General features: G+C 34.8%; 2 protein-coding genes across 2 annotated transcripts in view; one reads left to right on the top strand and one right to left on the bottom strand.

The window, feature by feature from the left end:
* Positions 1–5910, bottom strand: part of LOC111778066 (tRNA wybutosine-synthesizing protein 4-like) — a 12949-nt gene extending 7039 nt beyond the window's left edge. The window contains exons 1-8 of the mRNA XM_023657700.1: positions 5744–5910; positions 5156–5244; positions 4750–4886; positions 4442–4489; positions 4250–4331; positions 3618–3720; positions 459–579; positions 270–317 (exon numbers count right to left, since the gene is read on the bottom strand). Coding sequence (XP_023513468.1) covers positions 270–317; positions 459–579; positions 3618–3720; positions 4250–4331; positions 4442–4489; positions 4750–4886; positions 5156–5244; positions 5744–5826 — 711 coding nt within the window. The 5' untranslated portion in view covers positions 5827–5910. The remainder of the gene's footprint in view (positions 1–269; positions 318–458; positions 580–3617; positions 3721–4249; positions 4332–4441; positions 4490–4749; positions 4887–5155; positions 5245–5743) is intronic.
* Positions 5911–6004: 94 nt separating this feature from the next.
* On the top strand, positions 6005–13627 carry LOC111778832 (elongation factor G-2, mitochondrial-like). The gene is made up of 21 exons (XM_023658812.1): positions 6005–6495; positions 6826–6870; positions 7752–7853; positions 8425–8546; positions 8624–8774; positions 8993–9064; positions 9423–9518; positions 9605–9693; positions 10254–10320; positions 10485–10523; positions 10757–10817; positions 11109–11218; positions 11301–11375; positions 11459–11527; positions 11660–11781; positions 12010–12135; positions 12260–12380; positions 12557–12657; positions 12750–12810; positions 13188–13241; positions 13327–13627. The coding sequence occupies exons 1-21, from the start codon at positions 6100–6102 to the stop codon at positions 13429–13431; spliced, it is 2184 nt and encodes a 727-aa protein (XP_023514580.1). The 5' UTR covers positions 6005–6099; the 3' UTR covers positions 13432–13627.
* The last annotated feature ends 81 nt before the right edge of the window (positions 13628–13708 follow it).

Below are 13708 nucleotides of genomic sequence, written 5' to 3'. Positions count from 1 at the left end.
AAAAAAAAAAACAATAATAATAAAATAAAAAGAAAAAATCTCTTTACAAAAATACTTCCAATCAAGAAGGATCATCGAAAGAGGTATTTACAAAAGGATTTGCTAAAGCTATGGAATCACCAGGATGCATTAAGTTGTACAAACTACCAAAAAATACATACGGATAAGACATTAAAAAATCCTTCTCTTCCGCTCCAAACCATCATTGAAATGGAAAAATAGACTATGAAAATTATTCATAATTCATAAAATATCAAAGAAAGTTGTACCTCTAAATTTCTGATCATTTGTTGGCCGAAGGCATCATCCGGATGATGCTGTTAAAAGTTTGCAAACCATCATTGGAAACAAAGTTATGTACCAGTGGTGATATCATGAATACAAATGAATTTAAAAAGAAAGAAGTTCCACAATAAATGTAAGCATACAATACTTGTATGAGTTCAGATAAGCAAAACCTGCTCATATAAGAAAAAAATTGCAGTTGAAAATGCTTTTGATGCCCAACCAACTATAGCACGACTCGAATCTGGATCCAAGTATATCAAAACGCATTCTGCAATTATAAATGTTGGCAAACTGATAACAATATCAGGATAAAAGTTATTGATAATTTCCATGTGAAAGTAGGGAAAATGTTGGATTTATCAGATGTTCACATCCACTCTTATATTTCAGCAAAAATGCTCACATATTCATACAAATACCCACCCCCACCCCCCACAAGGACCCACGTCTCAGAGACACCATAACTTAAAAAATCGTCAGCCAAAGAGTTCAAAGATCAGTATCACAAAATACATTAAAAGAACAATTTTCACAAATGAAATATGACAGTGCAGGGACATAAATGAAGATTTAAATATGACCTTAAATGACCCAAAAATAGCGGACAACCCTAGATTCTTTGATTGTAATACTTTATAATANTATATATATATATATATATCAGATAATATGGTTCTATTAACTTTTAGTCAAAGGAAAAAGCAGTGGGGAAAATTTAATGCAAGGATGAGCTCTTCATGCCACACTTTCATACCAATTGGTCATTATCTATAGGACAGTTCAGTTAATTTATATGATATCAATAACCCTGTTATCCATTCCCCGTAAAATAAATAGATCCTAAGAAGGTGCTTCCAGAAAATTAATTAAAAATAGGAGAGCATTTTTTCAAGGCTTTTATCAAGTGTAACCATTGTGAAGTTATTTATACTTCAGCCAAAATGGTTTAAGACATCAAGTTTCTGCGGTAAAAGCTTTGCAAATTCACTACTACCAGAGTATGATGTGCTATGATCGAAGTGTTAGGAATACACAAAGGATAATTATTGTTCAACTATCTTTTATCTTTCAATATTATTTCAGTTGTTTGTTCCTATCAAAGTGGTGCTAGGAGTATCATTAGGATAAGAAACATTATTAGGCTATTAAGGGTAAATTTATATTAGTTAGAAATAGAGAGAGAGGGAGGAGATTAAGCCAAGGAATAGTTTGGTTGGTTAAGGCCTTGAGTGTGAATACTCTTCAGGGGAGGTTTCAAGTACCTTGGAGTTGTAGTTCTGTCTTTTTATCTTTCAACATTATTTTAGTTGTTTGGTTTCTATCCTAAAGCTAATTGAACAATAAAATGAACTAAGCCAAGGAGAAGGAGACATGCAGAATTTCAGCCTCATTCTATTGCAAAAAAGAAAATTTCTTTCTGAATAATTACCTGCCATCCTTGGTCAAGAAAAAGCTTTTTCTTTGCAAGTAACGTTGGTGTAGCATTGATACCCAACAAAGCACAGCCTCGACTCTGAATCAATAATGTTCACAGATATATTCAAATTATTTCATCTAAATGAATAGGTCGCACAATCTTGAAACCACAAACGAAAGAAGATGACTACAGATTATATGCCAACATTGAGTGAAAACACCTATAGAACCCCAACCCAAACAACTAAATAGTATTGAAACATAAAAGATAATGCAGCACAATGTAACTCCCAAGTATTGAAACCTCCCCTCTTGAGTATTCACACAAACCCTAAAGGATTTTGAACCCTTGACTTCTTTTTATACTAGACGTTGTTTACTAGCTAGGATAACTGAAATACTTGCAACATCTTAGCTAATGGACCCAAAGGTTTAGACACCTCGACTTCTTTGTTATCCAAGGCTAGAGACTCCAAATTTTTCCTTTCATCGGTACCATTCACCATTTGTTAAAACCTTTATGTTCGAAGATTGCTAACAAAAAAGTCTCAATCAACACTGTGTTTCTCCAAATCTAATTTTTTGAGCTAAAAAAAGGAGCCAATTAGAAATAAACTAACAATACAAAAGGGCGCCAATTGAAGATAATAAGACCAAATGGATAATAGTAGAAATTCTTGGAGACCTATGCCCAAAGAGAAGCGTTAAACCTAGCCCAGAACCAACCTCATCCCTGGATTCCTCAATCCTTCTACAAATCCTATTACTTCTGTCAGTCCAAAGGCCCCACAAAGCAACGAAAAAGCCAATAAATCACGAGATCCAACCAATATAACAAAATGGCATATGCAGAAGGAATTCCTCCACCATATGACTACACTATGTATTTTGAGCCAGACAAACAACTAAGCACTCAAAAAACACAATCCCAAACCAAGCAAACAAATTGATAACTCCAAAGGATGAGAGATCAAAGTTTTCAGCCCTCCCTGACCAAAAATGACCACTGCAGCCCCATAAAAAAGAATCAATGCCTCAAGGCATGATCCAAAATGTTAACCCTTACATGCAAATCCTACCAAGCTCATTCGACCAAACAAAGAAAAAAGGGGAGAGGGATCACAAAATTTAGGAAAAAGATCTACAAGAAAACCCCTAAAGCCCAATAACAAATCGCTCCAGCAAAAAAAGTCCTAACAAAGACAGAAGGGCCACAAAGCTTTTCATTTCAAAAAGCCATCTTGCTCTTTACCTTTAAGAACAATTTTTTTTTTTCTTAAGAAACCTAAAGAANGAAAAAAATTGCAGTTGAAAATGCTTTTGATGCCCAACCAACTATAGCACGACTCGAATCTGGATCCAAGTATATCAAAACGCATTCTGCAATTATAAATGTTGGCAAACTGATAACAATATCAGGATAAAAGTTATTGATAATTTCCATGTGAAAGTAGGGAAAATGTTGGATTTATCAGATGTTCACATCCACTCTTATATTTCAGCAAAAATGCTCACATATTCATACAAATACCCACCCCCACCCCCCACAAGGACCCACGTCTCAGAGACACCATAACTTAAAAAATCGTCAGCCAAAGAGTTCAAAGATCAGTATCACAAAATACATTAAAAGAACAATTTTCACAAATGAAATATGACAGTGCAGGGACATAAATGAAGATTTAAATATGACCTTAAATGACCCAAAAATAGCGGACAACCCTAGATTCTTTGATTGTAATACTTTATAATAGCTCCTATCAAATAATAATACTTTACGATATGAATAAAAATGATTTCACGATATGAATAAAAATGATTTCAAATAACCTGGAAAGCTTCACCAAATATTTAAGGATGTTCAAAGCACTCAAAAAACTGACCGAGAAAGAGAATCTTTTGCACTTCCATACCTGGGATCCATACCAGCAATAGCCAATACTTCATTTAATTTATCAATATCACGCAGGTCAACAGGGAGTAGCTTGTAATGATCACTGAAGACTTCTCCTTTTTCTGCAAAGTAATAATCGGTATGTCAATTGAAAATATGTGAATATATTTTGAGAGGCGGGAAAATGGGCAAAATGCCATGTAGGATGTGTTTGCCACTGTTTTCCATCAAACAAAAATCTAATATTGCCAACTTGACAACCATTTGTCACAATTACAAAGACAACAAGGAAACAAAAATTCCAAGAAACATTAGATCATATACTCTTCAAGAATTCCACTCAAGTTCATAGCTCATTTGATCAATGTACATACTTTCATTCCCGCATCCAAATCAACCCCTTTATAAGTAGAGGCCATTTAACAAAACAATCCCTTTATAAGTAGGTGCAACAGGAAAGCACTGTATCATATGAAATCAGAAATAGTGTTATATGTTAAAACTGTGGTCCAGGAAAAATCTTGAAACCAACCATAAATGTCAAATGACATGGGGAAAGGAACAATAACGGATAGATAGGAAGGTTGAGATTTGTGCCACCCTCTAATATAAAAATGAAACATATCAAAAGTGATAGCAAAGACCATTTACCTTGGGATATAGATACTGTTCCACTGAGTTTTTCTCTCAACTGACTACAGGCTTCAATTATTGCAGCTTTCTTACTAGTCACCTGTCAAAAATAAATAAATTTTAAACTGCATAACCCTAAATTCTAGTGAGACAGTGTACCTTCTTAAAAACTGTTTAAAATGCAGGGGGAATAAGGCTTCAGAATGGCACCTCCTTAAAATCCAACTCCACATATAAATGCGGTGCATTACCCTCATTCTGTAAAAGCAAAATATAAATGCATCAACTCAAAGGGGAGGGGTTAATTGAAGAAAAGAAAGTAAGCAAAGAAAATCATTAAGAGACCACTAAACATGATTGCAATAAACATAGTAAAGGAACAATCTTCAATTCCAAACCTAAGAATTAGTAGAAAATGGGGTAGGAAAGATTTAATATATACATATATATATATATATATGGACAAAATAGAAGATTCAATATATATATATGGCCCGTGACCTGATTACGAAACTTGCCTGCAATTGGAAGTAAGTTGTGTCAAAGCCAGCTCCAAGCGACAATATCTGCTTCTTTGTATGTTCCTCTGTATTAGTTCCAACATTGAGGAATTGAAAGAGGAGGTTCCTCAGTGCAGCCCAACGGGCAAAATAACCTTGTTAGCAACAACGTAAAGAACATTACTATAAAGTGGATTAAAAAAAAAAAAAAAAAAAAAAAATCTAAAAATGACAAATTTAAGAGAAACAACAAGATGGCACCTCGGTTAATAATTGGAGATCTCTTGATAGGCCTTCTCACAAAAAAGTGTATGTNAAAAAAAAAAAAAAAAAAAAAAAAAAAAAAAAAAAAAAAAAAAAAAAAAAAAAAAAAAAAAAAAAAAATCTAAAAATGACAAATTTAAGAGAAACAACAAGATGGCACCTCGGTTAATAATTGGAGATCTCTTGATAGGCCTTCTCACAAAAAAGTGTATGTAGTCGTCTTTCATGTATCCCTTTCTAACACATGATCTGTTCACCAAAACAGAGGAATCTTATCACATCCCAATGCATAAACATTAAAAATCCAGTTTATTTGTAAACTATGCTAAAGGATGTCCCAGATTCGAGGTTCATAAATAGACGATGGATCAATATCATCCAAGCTCAAGAAAGTTATTTCCATTGCAAGAACAGAGCTCTTTGCAAGCGTAGATCTAAAATTAATCCTTGCATGATTGCATCCATATAGAAGAGTGAGGATTTATCGCATCAAAGGTAACAAAATCATAGCGAGTAACAGAACAGCAAAACCAACAGAAGAGTTCCTTAAGAATGAAGAGTGCCATCATGCAATCAATATCGAATCATGAAAAACAAAAGACAACATCGACGGAGTTAAGAAGGCAGGAAAAATGGTAAAATCTAAAGCAAACTTTGAAGCACCAAATTTGCAAATTGGAGAAGACGAATGATGGAGGATCACAAACGCGCAAAGATCAAGTGAAAGAATAATCCGTGAATTGCTCACAGTTTACTGGCAGAGGCGTCGTCGTTGGTGGCTTGCACTGCTGCTCTGTTGCTCTGTGAATCGGGCTCGGCCTTCGCCATCATCGACTTGGCTGAGAGCTTCGGCGGTAAAACGCTACAGAGACAAAGATTGGGGGCGGGGAATAATTTAAGCAGCTCTGGTAATAAATTAAATATATATTAATATTATTAAAACATAAATAAAAAAGACAGAATAATTATAAAATAGATTTACAATAATAATTATATAAATAAATCCGCATATTTCTCCATCCCTGAAGCTCCGTAACACACGGAATATCGTGAATACAGACGAAGGGTTTAGGGTTTAGCCCGCTAAACCCACAGCTCGTCGTCATGGCCGGCTTCCGGAGAACCTCCGCACCGCGCCTGCTCTATACTTTCTATTCCTCTCCCATCTCTCGTTCATCTCCCTCACCAGCCATCGCTCTCCTCCTTGGAAACTTCCACCTCCGGTATTCTTCGAATGCGGCCCGTGTGAAGGAGGACAAGGAGTCATGGTGGAAGGGATCCATGGAGAAGCTCCGCAACATCGGGATTTCTGCGCATATTGATTCCGGCAAGACGACGCTGACCGAGAGAATTCTGTATTATACGGGTAGAATTCATGAAATCCACGAGGTTAGAGGAAAAGATGGAGTTGGTGCTAAGATGGATTCGATGGATTTAGAGAGAGAGAAGGGGATCACAATTCAGTCCGCTGCCACTTACTGTACTTGGAATGGTTACCAGGTAGAATTAAGGATTTCTGAAAAAAATCGTCATTTTACTGAATTTAGGAGCTGTCTAGCTTGATTAGGATGCGTTTAGTTTCTATTGTTACTTCATCTTTTATTTGATAACCATGATATTCAAACCACTTATATGCATCTTGAACAATTTCACTAGACAAGTTCGACAGAAGATTTTCAGTTCGTATGAATAATTTGTCCAATTTTATAATTTCGAGTCAAAATGAATTTAAATGAACACAATTATATGTGACTATTGTACTTTTTGGTGTGCTCTTCGTTAAGGAACTTGTAGTCCGCATGAAGAGTCTCTTTTTCATGTTTATTGCAGATTAATATTATCGATACCCCTGGTCACGTTGATTTCACAATCGAAGTCNTTAACAAAACAATCCCTTTATAAGTAGGTGCAACAGGAAAGCACTGTATCATATGAAATCAGAAATAGTGTTATATGTTAAAACTGTGGTCCAGGAAAAATCTTGAAACCAACCATAAATGTCAAATGACATGGGGAAAGGAACAATAACGGATAGATAGGAAGGTTGAGATTTGTGCCACCCTCTAATATAAAAATGAAACATATCAAAAGTGATAGCAAAGACCATTTACCTTGGGATATAGATACTGTTCCACTGAGTTTTTCTCTCAACTGACTACAGGCTTCAATTATTGCAGCTTTCTTACTAGTCACCTGTCAAAAATAAATAAATTTTAAACTGCATAACCCTAAATTCTAGTGAGACAGTGTACCTTCTTAAAAACTGTTTAAAATGCAGGGGGAATAAGGCTTCAGAATGGCACCTCCTTAAAATCCAACTCCACATATAAATGCGGTGCATTACCCTCATTCTGTAAAAGCAAAATATAAATGCATCAACTCAAAGGGGAGGGGTTAATTGAAGAAAAGAAAGTAAGCAAAGAAAATCATTAAGAGACCACTAAACATGATTGCAATAAACATAGTAAAGGAACAATCTTCAATTCCAAACCTAAGAATTAGTAGAAAATGGGGTAGGAAAGATTTAATATATACATATATATATATATATATGGACAAAATAGAAGATTCAATATATATATATGGCCCGTGACCTGATTACGAAACTTGCCTGCAATTGGAAGTAAGTTGTGTCAAAGCCAGCTCCAAGCGACAATATCTGCTTCTTTGTATGTTCCTCTGTATTAGTTCCAACATTGAGGAATTGAAAGAGGAGGTTCCTCAGTGCAGCCCAACGGGCAAAATAACCTTGTTAGCAACAACGTAAAGAACATNTGAGAAGATACGAAGTTCCTAGGCTTGCATTTATTAATAAACTTGACAGGATGGGTGCTGATCCGTGGAAGGTTTTGAATCAGGTGGCTGTCAAAAAGAGTACTCATACTTTTGTGTTTTCTAATTTTTTTTTTTTTTTCAAATCATAATTTCCATAAATTTTTCCTAAGTTTTCCACTAATTATTTTGAAAAGGAACAAAAACTTATAAATAATCTCCATATGTAATTAAATTGGAAAAAAATGTCGTATGAAGCTTTGGTAAACCTTAGAAGGCACTGGTTAGTGTTCTTAGAAAGAAACAATCCTGAGTCCAAGAAACCTAAGAACACTATATGATTTTTCATTTTTCATCATCTGAAGTCTTATAAAAAATATTTTATCAAATTTGATCCGAAGGAGGTCATATCGTTTTAATTAAGAAATGTTCGATATTTCTTTTCCTTGCTGATCATAGTGAAGGTAAATTAATTCTTATATGTTTCTTTCGGTTCATTTGCGTGGTCTCTCTATTTGCTACTTGTCATAAAAAATTTGCTGCTGATTTGGTGGCTCCTTTGGAGTTGATGAATTGCAGCTAGTCAATAATATAGTTGTCGATGATAATGAGACAAGTACTAATCTTTGAACTGAATTAGATTGGTTTGTCTTCAAGGCAAGGTCTAAACTCCGGCATCATAGCGCTGCTGTGCAAGTCCCAATTGGCTTGGAAGAGGAATTTAAGGGTCTTATTGACCTTGTACAACTTAAAGCTTACTATTTTCATGGTTCCAATGGGTACATTTCCAAACCCGCTACATTTAATATTGATTTCCAATCTTCTTCTTTTTCATGGTTTGGTTGTTGCAATGCAGCGAGAAAGTTACCACTGAAGAAGTTCCTGCAGACATGGAGGCTTTAGTCACTGAAAAGAGGCGTGAACTAATAGAAATGGTTTCAGAAGTAGATGATAAACTTGCTGAAGCATTTCTTAGTGATGAACCTATATCACCTGCAGATCTTGAGGTGCCTATTCAAGCAATATAGTAGGAATAATTTATTGGGATATAAACAATATGGTTTCCCAAATATTCTTAATTGAAGTTCAAGTAAATGTAGATCTGTTACTTCGTTTTGATCTTCCTTTAATTTATTGTATAATGAAATTAATGAGGCCGTTTTATTGTACTTTCGATTGATACTTGTGGCTTTCTTTAATCAATATCTCTCTCTTTTATAAATAGGCTGCAGTTCGTAGGGCTACTGTTGCGCGAAAGTTCATACCTGTATTCATGGGTAGTGCATTTAAAAACAAGGTACTCATGCTTCTTCAATGTACTTTGGACGATATCTGTCTTACTCTTAATTAAGGGTTGCCTTTTTTTTGTTTATTTTTTTTTAAAACAATAAAATAAGTAGATCGATTTTCCTTACTGACTTACAACCTATNTTTTTTTTTTTTTTTTTTTTTTTTTTTTTTTTTTTTTTTTTTTTTTTTTTTTTTTTTTTTTTTTTTTGTGAACAAGAAACAAAACATTTCATTCAATAAATGAAAAGGGGCTGACTCAAATCTTTGCTCGGTCAATGTCCATTTGTATGCCCCACTGCCAATAAACAATGTGTCTTACAGATGTGTGCTAATTGTTTTTTCATGTTCCTTATGTGTGGATTTAGGGAGTACAACCACTTCTAAACGGAGTACTTAGTTACTTGCCTTGTCCAACTGAAGTTAGTAATTATGCATTGGACCAAATGAAGAATGAAGAGAAGGTATCGGGTCTAAAAAACTATCATGTTCTAGATATTTTCCTTCGTTGGTTTGAGGATTGAAATATTAACATTCTGCTGTATTTTAGATTATGTTGAATGGTACTCCAGATGGACGGCTTGTGGCATTAGCATTTAAGTTGGAGGAAGGTCGTTTTGGTCAGCTGACATATTTAAGGTATTCTATGTGCCATGTTCAACTTAAAAGAGCATGAGGGAAAAGATCAGAAGTCCATGATGCTCAGATTCAATTTTAGTTTAGAACCATGGACTGATGGAAGCATAATTGAAACGAAAAGAAAAGGGGAGTTGGGATAACTTATTGTTGAGTACATTATGCTTCTAGCTTAAGTGGAAAGATTATTTTATTTTTGTGTGCCTCTGTTTGGGACTTCGATATATTTTGATGAAATGGAACTTGGATATATAATAGGATGTAACATTCCTTTCTTTTCTTTCTTTTGTATTATCGCTAACTTGGTTCTATAGTTGTTTTTAAAAATATTCCTGCCCATGTTGTTCCTCAAGGTTTATCAGGTTTGCAATTAAATTAATTTGTTTGAATTTAAGTGGTATATAGATAAACAATCTCAAGTTTCAATTAGCAGAGTTTGCGTGAAGTTATTTTCTTGTTTTAGTTATTGTGTATATGAATGTATATAAATACTAACACATAATTGCATTCTACATTGTACGCTTGATTACTGATGCTAATATTTTTTTCCCTCTCCAATTAAGAATCTATGAAGGCGTCATCAAGAAGGGAGAGTTTATTGTCAATGTAAACACAGGCAAGAAAATTAAGGTTTGTTTTATGGGCAAAAAAGAATCTATGAAGGCGTCAGGGTTACATTTAGCGATCTTTTAAATATTTTAACTAAGATAAGAGAATGTGGTCATTTCCTTTTTCTTCCTAAAATGGAAACCTGGTATCTATTTCTGTCTGATGAAATTTTGGATGTTCTGCAGGTTCCTCGCTTGGTACGTTTGCATTCTGATGAGATGGAGGTTGGCTTCTTTTACTTTCAGTCTAGTAATGTATAAATGAACTTAGACATTTGACATTTTTCATTAAAGCCTTCACTTTTAGTAGTTGACCTCTAGGGTTGATTCTGGTGGTAAGAAGACGAGGGTCTTTTTCATTAGTGTATGAAGTCTTTTCATAATAAATAATAATAAGATGTGCTTCATTGTTGTATTTTAAGCTTCTCTCTCCTTCAAAGATATTTCTTTGTTTGCAGGATATTCAATCGGCACATGCTGGGCAAATAGTTGCAGTTTTTGGTGTAGACTGTGCATCAGGTGCGTCTCTTATCCATGCATAGTTCCACCAGCTGGTACTGTACCTGAGCAATCTAGTTTATATGATGAGCAGAATAACCTGTATTGTGGATGTACTTGTCTTTGAAAGACTTCAATATTTTGATCATGAGAGAAGCAATGATCCTGGAATCGATTGATATTTTACACAGGACATCATTTAGAAAATTTTGAGGGGCATTGAATTTAGTTATGTGAGGATGAGGGGACAGGCGATGTTAAGTTGTTTCCTATTCAAACCTTTCATGAGATTCTACACTGTTGGGTTGTCAGGAGATACATTTACGGATGGGTCAGTTAAATACACCATGACCTCTATGAACGTCCCTGAGCCAGTGATGTCATTGGCAGTACAACCGGTTTCAAAAGATTCTGGAGGACAGGTCAGTTGATTCCCGTGAGAATGATTGGGATCATGCTAGTATTACTCTTTAATTGAACCTTTATTTTGAACACTTTGGATAGTTTTCAAAGGCTTTGAATCGATTCCAAAAAGAGGACCCTACTTTTCGTGTTGGGTTAGACCCAGAGAGCGGGCAGGTATCATATACTTTCTTATCTCTAGAATTTTATGTACTCTTCATACATATCGTAATGCATTCTTAAACTATTTCTTTGAGCAGACAATAATTTCAGGAATGGGAGAGTTGCATTTGGATATTTATGTTGAGCGCATTAGGAGAGAGTACAAGGTTTCCTACATTCTCTTATTTATTCTTTAAGATGTCTTGGTTTTATGTCATCTGAAATAAAAGGATTCCTTGTTTATATTTGGAATTAAAAATCTAAATATAATATATTTTTCGGGTGGACGTGTTCCATAGGTTGATGCAACTGTTGGCAAACCTCGTGTGAACTTCAGAGAGACTGTCACTCAGCGTGCTGAATTTGATTATTTACATAAAAAACAGACAGGAGGCCAAGGCCAGTATGGACGAGTATGTGGGTAAGTTCCTACGCTTCGTGTCTTTCGAGTATTAATTGAAGTATACTGTATTACAAGAGTTGCAATTCTCCCGGTATTTATATTGAAAAAGAAAAGATACTAGTCCTATATAAGTTCGGAAAACAATTTTTTGGAAGCACACCAAAACTATTCTTATATATTATATGTTATTTGAGTGCAGTGATACTGGAATTTAACACCACTTTTGTTTGTAATCTATATTTGCAGATATATTGAACCACTTCCTCAAGGATCACCAACTAAATTTGAGTTCGAGAATATAATTGTCGGACAAGCTATACCATCAAATTTTATCCCTGCAATTGAGAAGGGCTTTAGGGAAGCCGCCAACTCGTATGTGTATTTCTGTTCTAAAATTGTTGGAGGAATATGTTATTGTATCTGTCTTTCAAATCTGATTGAATGGATCACTTATTTACAACATCTTACATTTGAATTCTTTAAATACTTGGCTCAGCGGCTCATTAATTGGTCATCCCGTCGAGAACCTTCGTGTTGTACTGACTGATGGTGCTTCCCATGCTGTTGATTCCAGCGAACTTGCCTTTAAGTTAGCTGCAATATATGCATTTAGACAGGTACATCTCTTTATCCCATATTTTTATTCAGAGGGCAGTTCCCTAATTTGGGACTTGCTATCCTTGAGTGATTATTGTTATTTATACTATAGATATTCTCAGCCCACCACCATAGGATTAAAAAAGTCTACCTCAAAATATCTTGAATTAATTTTTTTTTTTTTTTTCTATGCCAGTGTTACACAGCTGCAAGACCGGTGATATTGGAGCCTGTCATGGTGGTGGAAGTAAAAGTACCTACAGAATTTCAGGGCACCGTTGGTGGTGATATCAACAAGTGAGTGGTTTATTGTTTCTACCCGAGAAGTCCAGGTTCTTTACTCTTTCTTCTACTTTTCTGAAAGCATTTGTCCCTCTTTGCTATGTCAGGCGAAAAGGTGTTATTGTTGGAAATGACCAGGATGGAGATGATTCTGTAATTACTGCAAATGTACGTAACTTTTCTTTTATGTTTGTGCATTGTTTCATGGCAATCTTATCATTGATCGGAGTTACCTGATTTGTGTACTTTTTGGCTGTTTTTCTTTGCAAAACTTCTCTTGCATGTCAAACTCTTGTGTGTTGTGAATATTTGTGGCTATCTAAGTAGGGAGTAAATCTTATCATTGTTCTTTACCATTCATGGGCTCTTATTGGGGTGCTTAACACAAGTTCTTTTTGGGTCAGTTTCCTCTAAAATTTTCAAAGAACCTCTGTTTAGTTTTATTTCTCTTTACTCTTATCTTAAAGGAAACGAAAAGCTTTATTATTTCCTTCTCATGTTGTTGTTATATTCATAATTGATACACTTGAAAATCATTCTTGCAGGTTCCATTAAATAATATGTTTGGGTACTCGACATCTCTTCGTTCGATGACTCAGGTTTGTCGTGTAAATGTTTTTGATATACGGAATCAAACTGTATTCATTTCCTAAACATCAGTTGAAATTCGAACACGATTTTCAGGGTAAAGGAGAGTTCACCATGGAGTACAAAGAGCATTTACCAGTTTCTAATGATGTCCAGATGCAATTAGTGAGCAACTACAAAGGCAGCAAGCCAGTTGAGTAGAGTAGTTGCCTGCATGTAAGGTGTCTTCCCTTTTCTTAATTTATAATTACCGTTATTGTTTGGCTGGTGATAGGCAATAGATTTTGGAAACAACCAAATAGAATAATGACCTTTGGTGTAATGGCGTACAGCTTTGCTTATAACACTTTTGTATTTAGTTTCCTAAGCAATATAATTTCTAGAAAGATTATATTCACCTCTGTTCTTAATTCATCTGGCAATTTGTTACTTAAGAACTCTAATTTTATCGGATTGACTCATTTATTTTAAGGTTTCC

This window comes from Cucurbita pepo, chromosome LG17 (assembly GCF_002806865.2).
Source record: "Cucurbita pepo subsp. pepo cultivar mu-cu-16 chromosome LG17, ASM280686v2, whole genome shotgun sequence".
Taxonomy (NCBI): domain Eukaryota; kingdom Viridiplantae; phylum Streptophyta; class Magnoliopsida; order Cucurbitales; family Cucurbitaceae; genus Cucurbita; species Cucurbita pepo.
The sequence above is the reverse complement of the archived record's forward strand: the minus strand, read 5'-3'. Positions and strand labels throughout refer to the sequence as shown.